Source organism: Amphiura filiformis, chromosome 11, assembly GCF_039555335.1.
Source record: "Amphiura filiformis chromosome 11, Afil_fr2py, whole genome shotgun sequence".
NCBI lineage: Eukaryota > Metazoa > Echinodermata > Ophiuroidea > Amphilepidida > Amphiuridae > Amphiura > Amphiura filiformis.
The window spans coordinates 18,186,309-18,201,704 of NC_092638.1; the positions used below are offsets into that span (position 1 = coordinate 18,186,309).

The 15,396-nt window shown below is 37.6% G+C and overlaps 1 protein-coding gene across 1 annotated transcript; it reads left to right on the plus strand.

The window, feature by feature from the left end:
* The first annotated feature begins 686 nt into the window (after positions 1-686).
* On the plus strand, positions 687-10,746 carry LOC140164479 (galectin-3-binding protein B-like). Its single transcript, XM_072187760.1, has 5 exons — positions 687-868; positions 3,315-3,429; positions 5,317-5,448; positions 7,746-8,062; positions 9,366-10,746. Exons 1-4 carry the CDS (start codon positions 866-868, stop codon positions 8,048-8,050), a joined length of 555 nt encoding a protein of 184 aa, XP_072043861.1. The 5' UTR covers positions 687-865; the 3' UTR covers positions 8,051-8,062; positions 9,366-10,746.
* Positions 10,747-15,396: the final 4,650 nt, after the last annotated feature.

The following is a 15,396-nucleotide window of genomic DNA, read 5'->3' on the forward strand; positions in this document are numbered from 1 at the left end:
AACTGGACCTTTGTCTATTCAATTGCTTGTAACTTTACTTCTTGAGGTCAAATTGGATTCAAGGTGGTGTCATAATATGCATGGATTACATAGTGCATTTATTAAAAAACAATTTTTTGATTTTGATGTCCATTTCTCCACTTACGTTCAATTTTATTTACTCGGTAATTTTTTCTAGGACACCCTGTATACACATTGATTGATACTAAGTAATTGTGCATACCACAATGCCGGAAATATCTCTCGTACGCCTACTTCAGCGCTAACCAATCAGGGCATCAGAGGCTAGTAAGGCAGCTGCCTCGTCGTGTTTTCGCTGACAACAGCAAAAATACAGCAAAAATAAAGAAGTGTCCGGGGGTCACTCCCATTGTGACCTACACACCAACTTTTGAACAGCACCCTAAACAAAGATTTAACCCTTGGCTAAAACGATACCCTAAACACACGCCTGTTTTCACACCTAAAACAGGGACTTTATTCCTTGCATCAAATTTCATACTCTAAGAAGGATTAGCGTATTGCATTTTAGATACCCTTTAAAAAAAATTTCATGTTTTTGACACTCTAAACACGATACCCGCGTATCGTGCCTACCTACGAATACCTGTCCGTTTTTTCCTCGCGGATGGTGCACAGGCCACAATGGGAGTCACCCCCTCGGGGAATTAGAGTCCCGGGCTCTGGCTCCGTAATTGGACCCCGGACACTGCAAAAGCTTATATTAACTCGAGTTATTTCCTCGACGTGTTACACATTCTGTCTATACGGTCCTGCAAACAACACGTAACCAAGCATCTCCTCTGAAGTATTCACCTGCAGATCGGAACTTTTCGCATTCCTGTCGACGTTGAAGTGAGAGCGTATGGTAAGTACAATAAGTCCTATTTTATTCGTTATCCTATAATTGCTATTTGAGTTGACATTAATTCTTTACCTGACGTATTTTTCAGGGTCAACACAGATAAATCGGCAGTATTTGAAAAAATCGTGTCGCACACATTGAATTCTATTTTTCACGAATGCTTTAACTGTCATTGTGGATTTCTTTTGTAAAATCAAACAATCAAACTACATGCAAAAATGGTAATGTTTTTAAATCTTGGATTGCATTCCTTTTGTAAACCACAGAAGGTTGATTAAGGGATGTATGGTGAAAACACTGACGCAAATGAAATATTCTTGATATTTAATGTTGCCCTTTCTTAACCAAACGTGCATTCAGTCAAAACATGGCTTGTATTTGTAGTAACGATCTATACTGATAAAAGCAGCGAAAGTTTAAATGTCATGGCCTACTTTGAGTTTTTAAAAATACCATCGAAATATGCCGCTAGATTTCTTGAAACCTACGTTACCCCTATAATGTTAACACACACCTTAGTGGTTGTAAACACTTGCATTAAACCAAATCGTCCTTAAATATACGGTTTATCATGCAAGTTATATGATAGTAATGTTTACAGGTGCACATGATTTTTGCATTTGAGAAAAAATCCTATATGATATACGAAAGTTCAGACCCTATGGTTAAGAAATGTAACATACGTTACCATAAAGTGCCGAAGTAATACAAACAGGTCACTATAAACTGTTGAGCAAATTATAGCAGCAGGTGTACTTGATCAACTTAATTAATAATATTTCATTAACATATTCCCAACGTACCTGTCGGGCACATTGACGTTAACGTTGTAACGTAAGTTTCATCTAAAATGTCACATATGTTTCAATTTTTTGTGGCAATTAATTCACCTTTTGAACTAATTTCTGTTTGAACTAAAAGGCGACATTTAATATTTCATGCCAACACAATAATTAGTTGATGCATTGTCAACAAACGCAGTGCACCTTTCAATCGCAGTACTCCTTTCAATCTAATGGTAACGTAGGTTACTTGACTTACTCTCTTTGAGGTTTACTTGAATTTTTGCATAGTTCCCCATAGAAAACCCATGGGCATTATTGAAATTGATGTAAGAATAAAAGTTCACAAGATTTGATCTTCATATTTTCCAGAATGAAACTTAGAAGGACAGCCTTTGATTTATAAATAATAAGGAGTAGTTTGGGGATACTTTATTTTTGCCAATTTTTCAAGTAACGGTGATTTTTAGGTCTTTTGGGGAAAAATGTATAGCTTCAATACGAAAGGTCAAAATTTTCAAATGACGCTTTCCTCCTCGCAGCTACATATACTTTAAGTGCATATCATTAGAGTTATAAATTTACTTCAAGGACTGTTAAATGTCAAAATATCAATTTTGAATAATTTGCCATAAAATTTGTATTATATTGTATATGCAACAAAAATCAAAAGTATTTGACATTCCTCGTATGAATGTAATTCGATATGTCTGATGTGCTCTCATGTCCCACCAAAATAATGTGCAAACGTTGCTATCCGATCCCTTACTTACTGAGTTCACAAATATAACAATTTACATGTAGCACAGTCTGTGTCCTACACCGTGGAAACAGTGGTTACAAAGATATTTACTCTTAAGGATACTACAAGAAACGTATAAAAGACGTATGCAATAATTTTCTCTAAAATCAAGTTTTCTCAGCAAATTAAATATCCCAGTGAGAGTGCTTTACATTATTTTTGTATGTGTATACATAATTATTAGAATCCGTTTGAATATCATCATGCGACTGTGAAATTTATGCGACTTCTGTGGTCGACCCAAATAGGGGTGAGGGGGTCTGGGATTATGCAGGGGGCTTAAAATGTTTGAAATTTTTTGACTGAATCGTAGACTTTGGCAGGTAGTTAACACATTTTGAGCATTAATAGACCCTTAAATAGCATGGAAATATTATCATTGGTCCGTGAAAAAGGGGAAACATTTTGTTCAACGGCACGAGGGGCTGACATTGACCCTTTCTGAAATTGAAACAATGTATATATCCAATTTATTTTCATGCTGCTTTTTTATGACCAGATGGTTAACATTTCAGTTTAATAAAGGTCTTAGCTGATTTATTGGCTGAGATATTGTCCTTAAAAAATGGTACTTTGTAAAGTGGCCTGCAATTGACCAAATTTAGCTGAACATGTACAAGTCTATCAGAATTATGCAGTGCATTAATTTGTTTCCCCACATACCACCCTAAACTTGGGAGCCCCACAGTAACAACGACACATCACTGACAAACCTCAAATTTAAGTTAAATGTTAGATATTTATCCCGTGAATTAAATTTGAACCCCACCTCTCCTTGCTTGGCGCTACCAATTTATTCCGTTAGTCCTTGAAGATTATATGTGTTTGTGAGAATAATTTTCAATATACTCCTATTAATTTACAGATGGACATTTTTAACATGCATATTATTGCTGTGTTGATTTGCCTTGCTTTGATCTGCGAGGTCAGCAGTTATAGACCAGACGTCGGAAACACGAATATAAACCAAAAACGTAGTGGTAAGGCTTTCTTAGTGTTTTTCTGCGTCATTTCACCAAAACTCAATTTGATGAGATGGCTGAAAATTAAATGATTGCCATTCTAATACGTGTTAAAATCGAGGTGCTTGTGCAAATATAATATAAATTTCACTGTACATAATGCTACCAGGGATGTCTCCTACCCCTGATGCTACTATCGTCTATACATGTGTATCACCGAGCACTACTTAGAGAATAAACGACAGGAATTTTTATTTTGCCTATCCTCTAACGTGTGATAGACGACAGGCAGGTCCAATATTTTGAGTAGTGGATGCCGGCGCAGCCGGTATCCACTACGATAAAAATATTGGACCTGCCTGTCGTCTATCATAGGTAGAGGATAGGCAAAATAAAAATTCCTGTCGTTTATTCTCATTCTTAGTCAGTTAAATATTTTTTTAATAACTGTAAACAAATTATTGAAGCAAAAACTAAGTTACCGTCATAAAAATTCCCTCATTATAAAATGAACGAAACTTGTTTACAACTTCACGTATTCTGTAGCGCGTATTGCTAGCGCGTTCGCGTATTCCGCGCTAGTCTACGCATCCAGCGCGATACATACGCGCACCTCTACTCGCGTGTTACGCATTATCAAGACGCATGATGACGTGGGGTCGTCTACGGCCTGATAGACGGCACCCAAAATCATGCGATTGTCCAATCAGAAATGTGTCTACGAACTAGACCACTCCCACTGACTAAGAATATAATATCTACCTCGAGTCACCGGCACTAGCTTTGAAATTCAGCGTGTTCTTTGTTAGCTTAGCGTTATTTGGTCTGTGTACATACTTTTACGCGCGCGATCAAAGTGGCGCGTATGTACACGCAAGAAACAACGCTAAGCCTACGCAGCACATGCTGAACTTCAAAGCTAGTGCGGTGACTCGAGGTAGATATATCGACTATATACAGCCTATCTCAAAAAAAATTGTGCAAGTAAAAAGCGCCCTCTTTGGCAATTAGACAATACCGTTGTCGCATGATGCTTACGTCAACGTCAAGGGCGTAGTCTTAGCTCTCAAATACCGTTTGTTCTGTTCAATTTGCTTCTTTTAATCTCGAGATATGTTTAGTTAACGACGGAAGGGTAAAATCACAATTGTGCCACTTTTACTAGGGAAGAAGGTTTTACATGTAAATCAGTGATAGCATCAAGTTTATCAAGATATCCTTCGTGAAATCAAAGGAATGCATCAATTACACAACAATACAAAGACGTTTTTACTGTTTTTACTGTTTTATCATGATACAGGAATAATGATTCTCTTTTCCACTTAAAAGATAAATAAATATATGACATTCTGCTGTAAAATTAAATACATGTGCATGTCAATGATTTTATCATGGTAAATTCTGTTCTCTTTGTCACTCAAAACAAACATGTTAAAAAACAAACAGATATTGCACACTTATAGTTTAATGAATGCGTATTACTTGTTGGGAGAGAAATTAGACAAAATAATGCACGCGAGCTGATGTTGATGCGTCTAATGCACGAGCCTCGAAGGGGGAGTCCATTAGACTCATTTTAACATCTGCTATCATTGATTTACATGTACAGCTCTCTTCCCTAGTAAAAGTGGCACAATTATGATTTTACCCTTTCGTTGTTAAATAAACATATCTCGAGATTAAAACAAGCAAATTGAACAGAACAAACGATATTTGAGAGCTAAGACTGCACCCTTGACGTTGATGTAAGCATCATGATCATGTCACAGCGGTATTTTCTGATTGCCAAAGAGGGCGCTTTTCACTTGCAGTAGCTACACTGGAGACACGTGTGACTGTGTAAAACAAATGCACAATAAATTGAAGTAATGTATAATACGTTTTTCAAATATTATTGATTTTCAGGATGCAATAGTTACCACGACCCTTGTCGAAATGGAGGCGTTTGTACAAATCGGACAGATGGGACAGGTGGGTTCTGTACATGCGCTGCAGGCTACATTGGACCAATGTGTGAATATGTCCTGTCTGAGGGAGGTGAGTAATATATTGCAAATTTCACTGAATATTACATGAAATTTTGTTGCACTTTGGAAACATGAGCTCTGCTAAGAAAAGAACTTTTTAAAAAACACAATTCTTTATTTCATTTAGGTGTAGGATTGTTTTACATTTCAACCCTAAGTCTACAAGGTTGCGATAAAATAATGCCATGTGCGTAAGTTGTAGTTTACGCATTAAAGAATTATTATAACAGATACATTTAAATACAGAGTGTTCCAGAAAAAATACCGAATGAATGAATTTGTCGAGAAATAGGCATCGGAAACAAAAAAATATATATAATAAGCTCATTTCATTGTGCATCATAATACGCAAATTTTAGATGAGTAAATGGAAGCGCCAGTTCACTAAAACAGGAGGAATTACTGAACAGGTAGAATCATTGAAAAGGTAAATTTATTTATCTAAAACTGACACTCCTTAGGCCTACATTTCCTCTTTAGCTTCTTTCTGTCTCTTTAGCTTCTTCTACATGGGCTAATTTTGTTCCATTTTTTTTTAATATTTGCTGCTTTAATAGCTTGTGATTTTCCGTTTCCATGTTATTTATTTATTTAACCCCGTTCCCGTTATTTTCTAAATCTGTTCCTTTCTTACATTTCCTTTTAGCTTCATTTTTATTTGCTGCTTAGCTTGTGATTTCCGTTTCCATGTTATTTATTTAATTCCGTTCTCAGTTTAATAGCTTTCCTTGTGATTTCCGTTTCTTTCTTTCCTTCTTTAACCTATTACAGATAAACAGAGAAAGTACCACCAAAGTCCCCCAATGTCAAAAAAGAAATCTACGCCACTGATAGGAGAATCAATAGACCCTTAAGGGGTGGTGCAATAATTATGTGTACCCCCGGATGGTGAATTATAGGGGGGGGGGGGCAAAGATTTTTTGGCAAGCCAAAGGGGGGGCAAGCATTTTTGGCAGGTCGAAAGGGGGGTCAAGCGAATTTTGGCAGGTCGAAAGGGGGGCAAGGGATTTTTGGCACAGATATTTTGGGCACCGTTTCTATATTACGCCCTAAAAAGGTGCAGGAAAACGTTAGGAACACGTTCAAATATGCACAATTTCCTGCTCGCTGCGCTCGCATTATATGATAAGACAATAATATTTAAGGTTTTAAATTCAGGTTCCCAAAAAAATCTTGCATGTGTAAAGGGGGGGCAAAGATTTTTGGCGCATCAAAAGGGGGCAAAGGTTTTTGGCACGTCAAAAGGGGGGGCAAAGATTTTTGGCACGGCCAGGGGGGCAAGCAATTTTGGCAGACCATTTTGAGAATTCACCACCCTGGGGTACACATGATTATTGTACCACCCCTAATATGTACTGTATTGTGTTAGGGATGTTCATAAAATTTTGTAGTTCAATATTTTTAACTGAAAGTTCTTTCATTTGAAAGAGAATCAAATTACCTAAACAATAAGGGGTCAATCATGTTTCTAGTGCATATACTTTTGAAGTTACAAACAAAAATAGTGTCACCAAATTGCCCAAAATTTTGTGCGTGAAATTGTAACAGCAGGTACATGTACAATGTACACTACTGTATGTGACCCCAGATGACCTCCTATTCTTTACTGTAAGAAAGCTGTTTTGGATGGTCTTGATTTACGCACAAATTGCTTTTGCGCTTTAACGAGTGTCGACTTGGTGGAACATAGATTCCACTATGTGATAGTTTATGAATCCAGTATTATCCCAGTACCAACATATATAAAGTCAACATCACAATAGCTTTTGGTTGTCAAAAATAAATTTTTAGTGATTTCTTCCATTGAGCCCCACAGTAAAGCCATTTGTGGACCGTACATGCACATTCCACTTCCCTATGGACGAATAGCGCCACCAATAGTGTGTGATGTGGGCCTGCCTAATTATGCACCATATAAATTTCCTCACTGATTTTTTAACCATTTAAATACGGAGGATCTTTTCTTCTTTTTCATCAAACTCTCACATTTAAAGTTATTAAATTAAAAATTGTAAGTTCCTTCCCATGCTTAGGCAATAGAAACATATTAGTTCGATCTTTCGATCGACCATGGATGCTTGGTCGATCCTTATCATTTATGAAATCAGTTACCTTACTATTGTTAATTGTAATAACATAGTAATCTATGCCTGTAGCAATATTGACCAATATAAATTAAGCATTAATTTGGATTAATTAGTTGATAGTTCATTAATAATAAGCATCGAAGCAGCAGCGACGGTCGATCCAAAGATCGAACATATTTGTTTCTGATGCCTTATAAGTCTTATTTTGGAACTCTTTCAGCCGTCCGCCTTGTTAGCAATAAGACCGGTACCGTTATTGAAGAAGGCAAAGTGGAAGTATATCACAATGGAATTTGGGGTACAGTGTGTGATCACGATTTGGACGAGCATGTAGCAGATGTAGTTTGCCAGCAACTTGGATTACTTCATGGTGTTGTCAGTAGCGGACCTTTCTATGGAGAGGGAACTGCAGAGAAATGGCTGGATGGTGTAAAATGTACAGGAGAAGAAGGCAGAATAAATGAATGCCATCTTGGATGGGGAAATGATATGTGTCGGCACTTTTGCAAGAGTAACACAGGGTGAAATGCGATTTAGGTAAGTACCAACGGGGTGCAACCACTCAGTCCGACATGCCGATTGTCCGACACGTTGCTAGTCCGGCACGTCTGTAGTCCGACAACACACAATTCCTATATACTTAGAGGCGTGTCAATCCGAAAATGAAACTTGCGTCACACATTCGGACTACCGTATAGTACAGTGCTTTTTAGGCTCAAATGTCGCATTTCCTCCATGTCAAAAAAGAAATCTGCGCCACTGGTATTCATGCTGGTAGATATTTAGAGTGGTATTATTATTCTTGATAACGTTTTTCTGTATCGCTGCATGAGCTTACCTGGGGGTGCCCTCACTGAGTCGAATTTTTTTTGCCAAAAAGGTATATGTCAAGATCGCCCATTTTATTAGTATCTGATTATTTTTTATGTATGGCTTTTCACGCTTTTAGTCGAAATCATTGATGATAACAGTAGACCAAATCTGATCAATATTTTTTGCAGCACCGCATGACTTTTCTTGGGAGTGCCCGAGTGGGAAGCCATCCGGCCCCGCGTATTCGAAAAAATTGGCCAAAATGTATGTCAAAATTGCTCATTTTAACAGAGAAACCGGAGGAGAAACCCCAAGACTGGGGACAATGCCCTCGTGTCCCTTCGTGCAAGCCGCATTTTGGCACATTGGGAGTAAAAGTGGATGTGCGATGGACCAAGCTGAGTTTTTTTATTAATTAAATAGGCTTCGGTCTGCAAAACACTGAGCTAGTCCGAATTTGGGAAACACTGCGCTAGTAGTCCGAATATTGATTCAGACTAGCGCAGTCAGGGCCGTCGCTAGAGGGGGGGTATGGGGGTGTGACACCCCCCAATGCACAATTTTGTCGTCAAAAATTGACTGTTGTCGTCAAAAGCATGTGACTGTCGGCAAATGTAGTCAAAGGTGTGTGTGATTGTCGGCAAATTGCGAGAGGCATATAAAAGATTAATGTGTTACGAAATTGTGCTGTTTGGGTGTCAAATCGCTCTCCAAAAGCTTGGAGCTTGGTTGCTATGACGACAAAGTTGACTTACGGAAGTTTGATCTGCAGAAGGGTGTCTGTCTACCTGAGGCAGTGATCTGCAGCTTTCAACATCTTTGTAAAATGTTAACACACTTTTGTCGTTTTTACCAACATTGTACATTTTTCCCAGTGACGTGCGGCCTTAGAGTTTTGTTTTATCCATCCAATATATTATGTCTTCATTGTAATTTTTATAGCACCATGAGCATCTTTTTAATGTGGATATCGGTGCTTCATAAGTTTTCATTATAATAAAATATTACTATTATATTTAAATTGCAGGGGGTTTGGACGCAGATTTTTGATGTTAAGTGACGTGCTTCGGTAAAACTATAAGGACTAGTCCGACGAGTAGGACCTGATTTTAAATTTTAAATTTTAAATTAAATGAGGATTTCAAATATTGTTGGTGCAAGTTTTACAACTGGTGTCTTGTGTTTTGAGGCGGATTTTGGATTTAAAGGGTAACATTACAAAGTTGGTCAATTCCGGTTAAAAAGCACACGAAAGTATTCTTCTCATGATCTTAAGGATTTAAAAAAAGTATAGCTTAACCTGTCTACGACGTACCGTTATCAAGTTATAAGCAAAAGTTCAAATTCCAGGGCCTGTAGGATTAAAAAATAAAAAATACCGATTTCAGTCAAATTTATCTCAAATTCTTCGCCATGTAAAATTTAATCAAAACTATATTAGTTCGCACTGTCTACAATACTTCGTTACAGAGGAAATATGGCAAAATAGGTCAAGCCGCCATACCACCATGACCTAATTTAATAGTGAATGTAATGTTTTAGATGGTACTAACTATTCCTTTCCTTCTCTAACATAATATTTATATGACGAACAATTTAAGACCAGTTTCGTTAAAATCGGAATACTTTTCAGTTGTTGACCCCTATGGTCCAAAAGTTTGACCTCTGATCTTTTTGCTTAAAACTTCAGAATGGTATGTTCTTTAGACCCTCTCAGACCTGAACTATATACATACGCGTAAGATTCCTGTTTGTGACCATTTAAGGGTCACGTACTAGTACACCGGGACATAAATCTAATCATATTAAACCACAACTTAAAGCCTTAATGTACGATCTTCTTAAATTTTTCTTTTTTTTTTCTTCCAAAATGATAATATGCAATCATTATGAAAGTTCCCAATATATTTGGACGCGAAAAACATTTGGAATTTGCAAAGAAACAGCATCATAAACTTAACCTCTATCACTCGAAATATCTCGCACTATTTGGATTAGGACGGCGAGTGCGGCCTCATAGTTAGTCTCCTACGCAGGCAGTTTGGTTACGCTCCTTCCACATGTGGAGCGTAACCAAACTGGCTTCGTAGGAGACTACGATTTACGATCGTTCCGACATATTATCATAATCTAAAAATCATCCCGTTTTACTACAAATAGGGCGAATTTGACAGTTTGCTCATAGATTTAAGTTGGAACATGTGTAAGTATTACAAATATGCCAAAAAATCGGTTTTGAAAAAAATAAAGGTATATTCTGAAAAAAGATCGTACATTAAGGCTAAAATTGTTCGTCACGCGTTCAAGCCCTTCATGAATAATAGACAAAGCTTACACTGTGGTCCAGTCTTTAAAATTCGTTGGAAAAAATAAGAGATTCTTGTAGAATTAAAACTATGAATATGAAACCATCATGCGTCAGGAGCCTGTTTATTTCAATTGTGTGCCGTTTGCAGTTCTTAGGGACCAGACAAAACGATTGATGAAATCTTGATGCCATTTATACGTAACAACACTCAAGTGCCCAATTATGATATAAAATTGGATCGGTTGAGCCCATATTTATTGGTCGAGCTATGAGTTTTAAAATATTGGACGAGACGTAGTCGAGTCCAATATTTTACAACTCATAGCGAGACCAATAAATATTGGGCGTAAAGCATCCATTTTATCATTATTATGTTTTGGATCCAATATTATCACAACTTGGATCCATCAAAACATAATAATGTGTAACATCGGGAAATTTGGTTTTTCTGAGTGTCCCATTATGTGTAACATCAGACACTCACTCGGGTGTCCAGTTCTCTGTAAATAACATCAGAGACTAATGTTGTGTTTCTCATATACCTACAATCTTGGAAATAAGTCTTGGAACACTTGTGTGTAAATAACGGAAAACTGTCACCCCCTTCCCCCATGCAATGTTGAGAAATGCCAATGTCTTCAGCGGATTCCCAATGTGTCCAACATTGATTGATGGGGAGGGGAAGGGTAAATCATTGTTGTAGAAGTCATGCTTGTTCCCAAGCACAATATACGTCATTTCCATGATCATAAGAAATTCTGGACGGAATTTACGGCAGAGTGTGCCAAGCGTTCCAAGTACTTTTTGCCAAGATTGTAGGTGCACAATGTGTGACATCTGACATCTGAGACTACTGTTTATTGAGGTTTTTTTTCAAATGTGTGTGCCCAATTAAACGTACCATCGGCGATAAATATTGACTTTGCAAAACCTGGTCACCCAATTAAACGTAACAAAATAGATTATTGTTGTTTTTTCAATACCCGGGTGCCCAATTATGTCTTTCCATCAGCCGGGTGCCCAATTATGCGTTATATCAGAGGCAAATGTTGTGTTTCCAATACCTGGATGCCCAATCATGTATGACATCAGAGGTTAATGTTGTCTCTCCAATACCTGGGTTCCTGATTATGTGTAACATCAGAGATAAATCATGATTTTGATATAAACTTTTGATCCAAAAGTTATTGTTGGGTTTTCTGTACATTCTGTTACAAATCGTCCTCTCACCCGTAATTAAAGCCTTAATGTACGATCTTTTTTCAAAATATACCTTTATTTTCTTCAAAAATGATTTTTGGCATATTTGTAATACACATGTTCCAACTTAAATCTATGAGCAAACTGTCAAATTCGCCCTAACTGTAAAACGGGAAGATTTTCTGTTGGTCCGACATATTATCATAATTTTTAGATTATGATAATATGTCGGAACGATCGCAAGTCGTAGTCTCCTACGAAGCCAGTTTGGTTAGGCTCCCTCCACATCACAGGGAAAATATGCCACCTAGTGCCAGGTTAGCACTTGCCAACTGATACCAATGTGGTATTTGCCAGGTTCGGCCAAGAAGAATGTGCAAGGGGTACGCACAACCAGGCATTTGCAGGCACGGGCCAAATTGGCATTTGCCATCAATATCCAGAGTGTCAGTATACAAATATTAACTGTCTATAATGAGTGTGATGGTCGAAATATAATCACGAGGTGAAAGATGGATGAACAATACATCTTTCACCGCCAATATGTACACCATTTCCGTGGCATTGTGAACAAAAAATGAACTTTAATAATGGTGTTTCTTCTTACTTTTGACTGGAACACACACTAATTTTTCATCTGAATAATCTTAAATCTATTTTTTTTGTGATGACTGGTTTGGTATGATAATTTGTGATTATTGTAAATGCTCTAAACATCTCTCCTTGGAAGCTTCAGAAGAGCTATTTAATGCTCTCCTGCAAATTCCAATAGACAGTCCCTGGAACGTGGAACTCTATTGTGTATGTAATGTAGTAATTACAACATTAACTCAAAGTTACCTTGTTGTCCTGTAAAAACAACAAATTTGGTCGATTTCAATTAGGTATAAGTAGGGACAAGTTGTTTGTAGAATTTTGTAGCACTCAGGCCGGTTAGGGTTAAATGTAGTAATTACGACATTAACTCAACGTTGCCCTGTTGTTCTGTAAAGACAACACATTTGGCTGATTCCAATTAGAAGTGTAAACATTACAAATATATGCCAACAAATTTAGGTGTGAAAGGAAATTAACCAATTACATTTTAAAATATCACATATTGTGGCTTTAATTGAAATATATAACTTTGGTCCAATTACCGAATAATACTAATAATTAAAACCGGGAATTAAAAAAGAGGTGAAAGGTAAACTGAGGTCACTTCTGGTTTGCATATTCATGAGGTGGGTGTCAAAGCATAACAAATCGCATCAAAAATGCGTCCATTGCATCATGGAATGCATAAATTGTGTAACGAATTGTGTCATTGCATCATGAAATGCGTATATTTCGCGCCAAATGGGGTCAATATGAGTCAATCGTGCAACTAAATGCGTAATGTACAAGGAGTTCTAGAGATTTAAAATTTCAATAATGATGCGTCAAATCAGTCAATTTTATTTTGTTTTTCCAATATATTTTCATTAAAAGTGCGAGAGCATTTATGGCTTAATCTTCGCTGCTTTCATCCATGGCACCACCGTTCTCCTCGACATCCTCCTCTTCATCATACAGCCCTTCTAATTTAGATCGATGTTGGCCATCGTTCTCTTCACACCTTTGTCCGCCTTGACCCTTTCTCCATTTTCTCCGAGAGATCATCAGTGATCCTCCAAATAAACATCACACAGTGTCGACAGCCAGTGTTATAAATATAAACTTAATACTCCGTTGAAAGGAGGCCTACCGTATCTGATTGGTTAGAAATCGATCGCTGATCGCTCAGAGGTGTAGTACAAACTCAAAATGGAGACATGTATTCAATTCGATTGAAATCGATATTCTATTATTGACGCAGATAAAGAAAGTCGATAATGTACATTGAATTATAGATACAGCAGCTGGATCTTACACGGGTTCCTTTGTATAATTCATTTCTCAAATAGTTGAATATGTCACAATTTTTACTTTGGATTTCAAAATCTTTACTTATAAAATGCAGTAAAATATATCCACAGCAAACAGCAAGGCCCCGCTAATTAGTGTATTGCTTTTCGAGTTAGTGTACTGGAAACAAAACCTGCGTTTTTCCTGACAACAAATCGAATTTTCTATAATGGCAACACCATAATGTGATACTGATCATCATGCACAAATCATAGAATAGAAACTATGCGGCAGGCTCTGTGTGATATCTCATATCATGTAAATGGTATGCTTAGCCTGAGTCGCTCGGCCTATCTCGAACAAAATCGCCATACGTAGCTTTTGAAAAACGAGAGGATTCGTTGTACTATCACGCCAATTTTTGACACGAAGATATAGGGATGATGACGATGTGCATCATTGTCTTTGATATGTGCGTGGCTTTGCAGAAACGTCCTGTACTGATCGAAAAACTCGCATTTGACGGCCGATACGGTCTTCAGGTGTGCCTTTTCCCTGGCCATCGCTGGGTCCATCTCTGTGGTTTTCTGTAAAATCAGCTCTTTTGGCCACATTTTGATTGACCCCTGGTTTTTGTAGAAGAATTATGTAACGATAGGTCATATATAACATAAACTATACATTTTTGAAATCCTTGTGATCAGACAAATAATTTGGTGTATCTGTCAACAAGATTGGAGGATTTTCACATTGTTACCCCTGTGTAACCTTTCGTGACCTCCAGAGATCAGTAGGGATCAAATCTAAAATGCCTCCACATCTTACACAAAGTGTACAATGATTCAGCTTAGCAGCTGTACTACAAAAAAGTCTGTCCACTTAGAAGTACAAACCAAATCTGTGGCATCGGGGGTCGATGCTTTGCGTCACACGCGAGCGCGACGCGACGCGTAAAGAGCGTGGTGCACAAATCGCGCAGCAGTTGGCGCGCCAAAGAAGCATTGCACTGAAATAATTATTCTCATACCTCCAGTTTCCGAGGTCTATTTACTTTGTACTTCTATGTGGACAGTTGGGCCCAACGCACTGAATGGTCTATTGTTCTATTGTGTCCGATTTGAGCGCTGACATATTGGAAAATGTTGCCAATCAATATTCATGAGAGTGTACATTCAACGTCCAATTTTCGAAATTGGGTGACTTGTGCTTGGCAGGTGTAAAATACATCTGACTGGGCGTTTTAAATACGTAACGCATAAAGGCATTGACATCATCGAATGGCTGCCTATACGCTGGCGAAGTTACGTAATAATCGGATTAACTACCATAGCAATAGGTACAAACAATTTTTGATTATATCGCGCTGCACTACTACCTTCATGTGGTACCTCTGCATTGAACCATAGATGTCAAAGAAATGCTTATCACTTGCACCTGTAAGATTAGTCTCTTTGAAAAGAGCGGTATTGTATTCAATCTATTATATGATTGAAGACAGGTGATGAGTGCAACCTGCTTGTAGTGCAGCGCGGTATATTCAAAATTGTTTGTACCTATTGCTATGGTAGTTAAGCCGATTAATTACGTAACTTCGCCAGCGTATAGTGCTGTTAGTGTTAGGCTTATGTGTGTGTGGGGGGGGGGGGGCTGTGTTTAGTTTCTATAATAATTATAATAAGGCCTA

What these genes read in the sequence shown, in the direction of transcription:
- LOC140164479 (XM_072187760.1), top strand. An exon ending in TATAAACCAAAAACGTAGTG is followed by an intron (nt 3,430 to 5,316) that starts GTAAGGCTTTCT and finishes ATTGATTTTCAG; the next exon opens with GATGCAATAGTTACCACGAC. An exon ending in ATATGTCCTGTCTGAGGGAG is followed by an intron (nt 5,449 to 7,745) that starts GTGAGTAATATA and finishes GAACTCTTTCAG; the next exon opens with CCGTCCGCCTTGTTAGCAAT.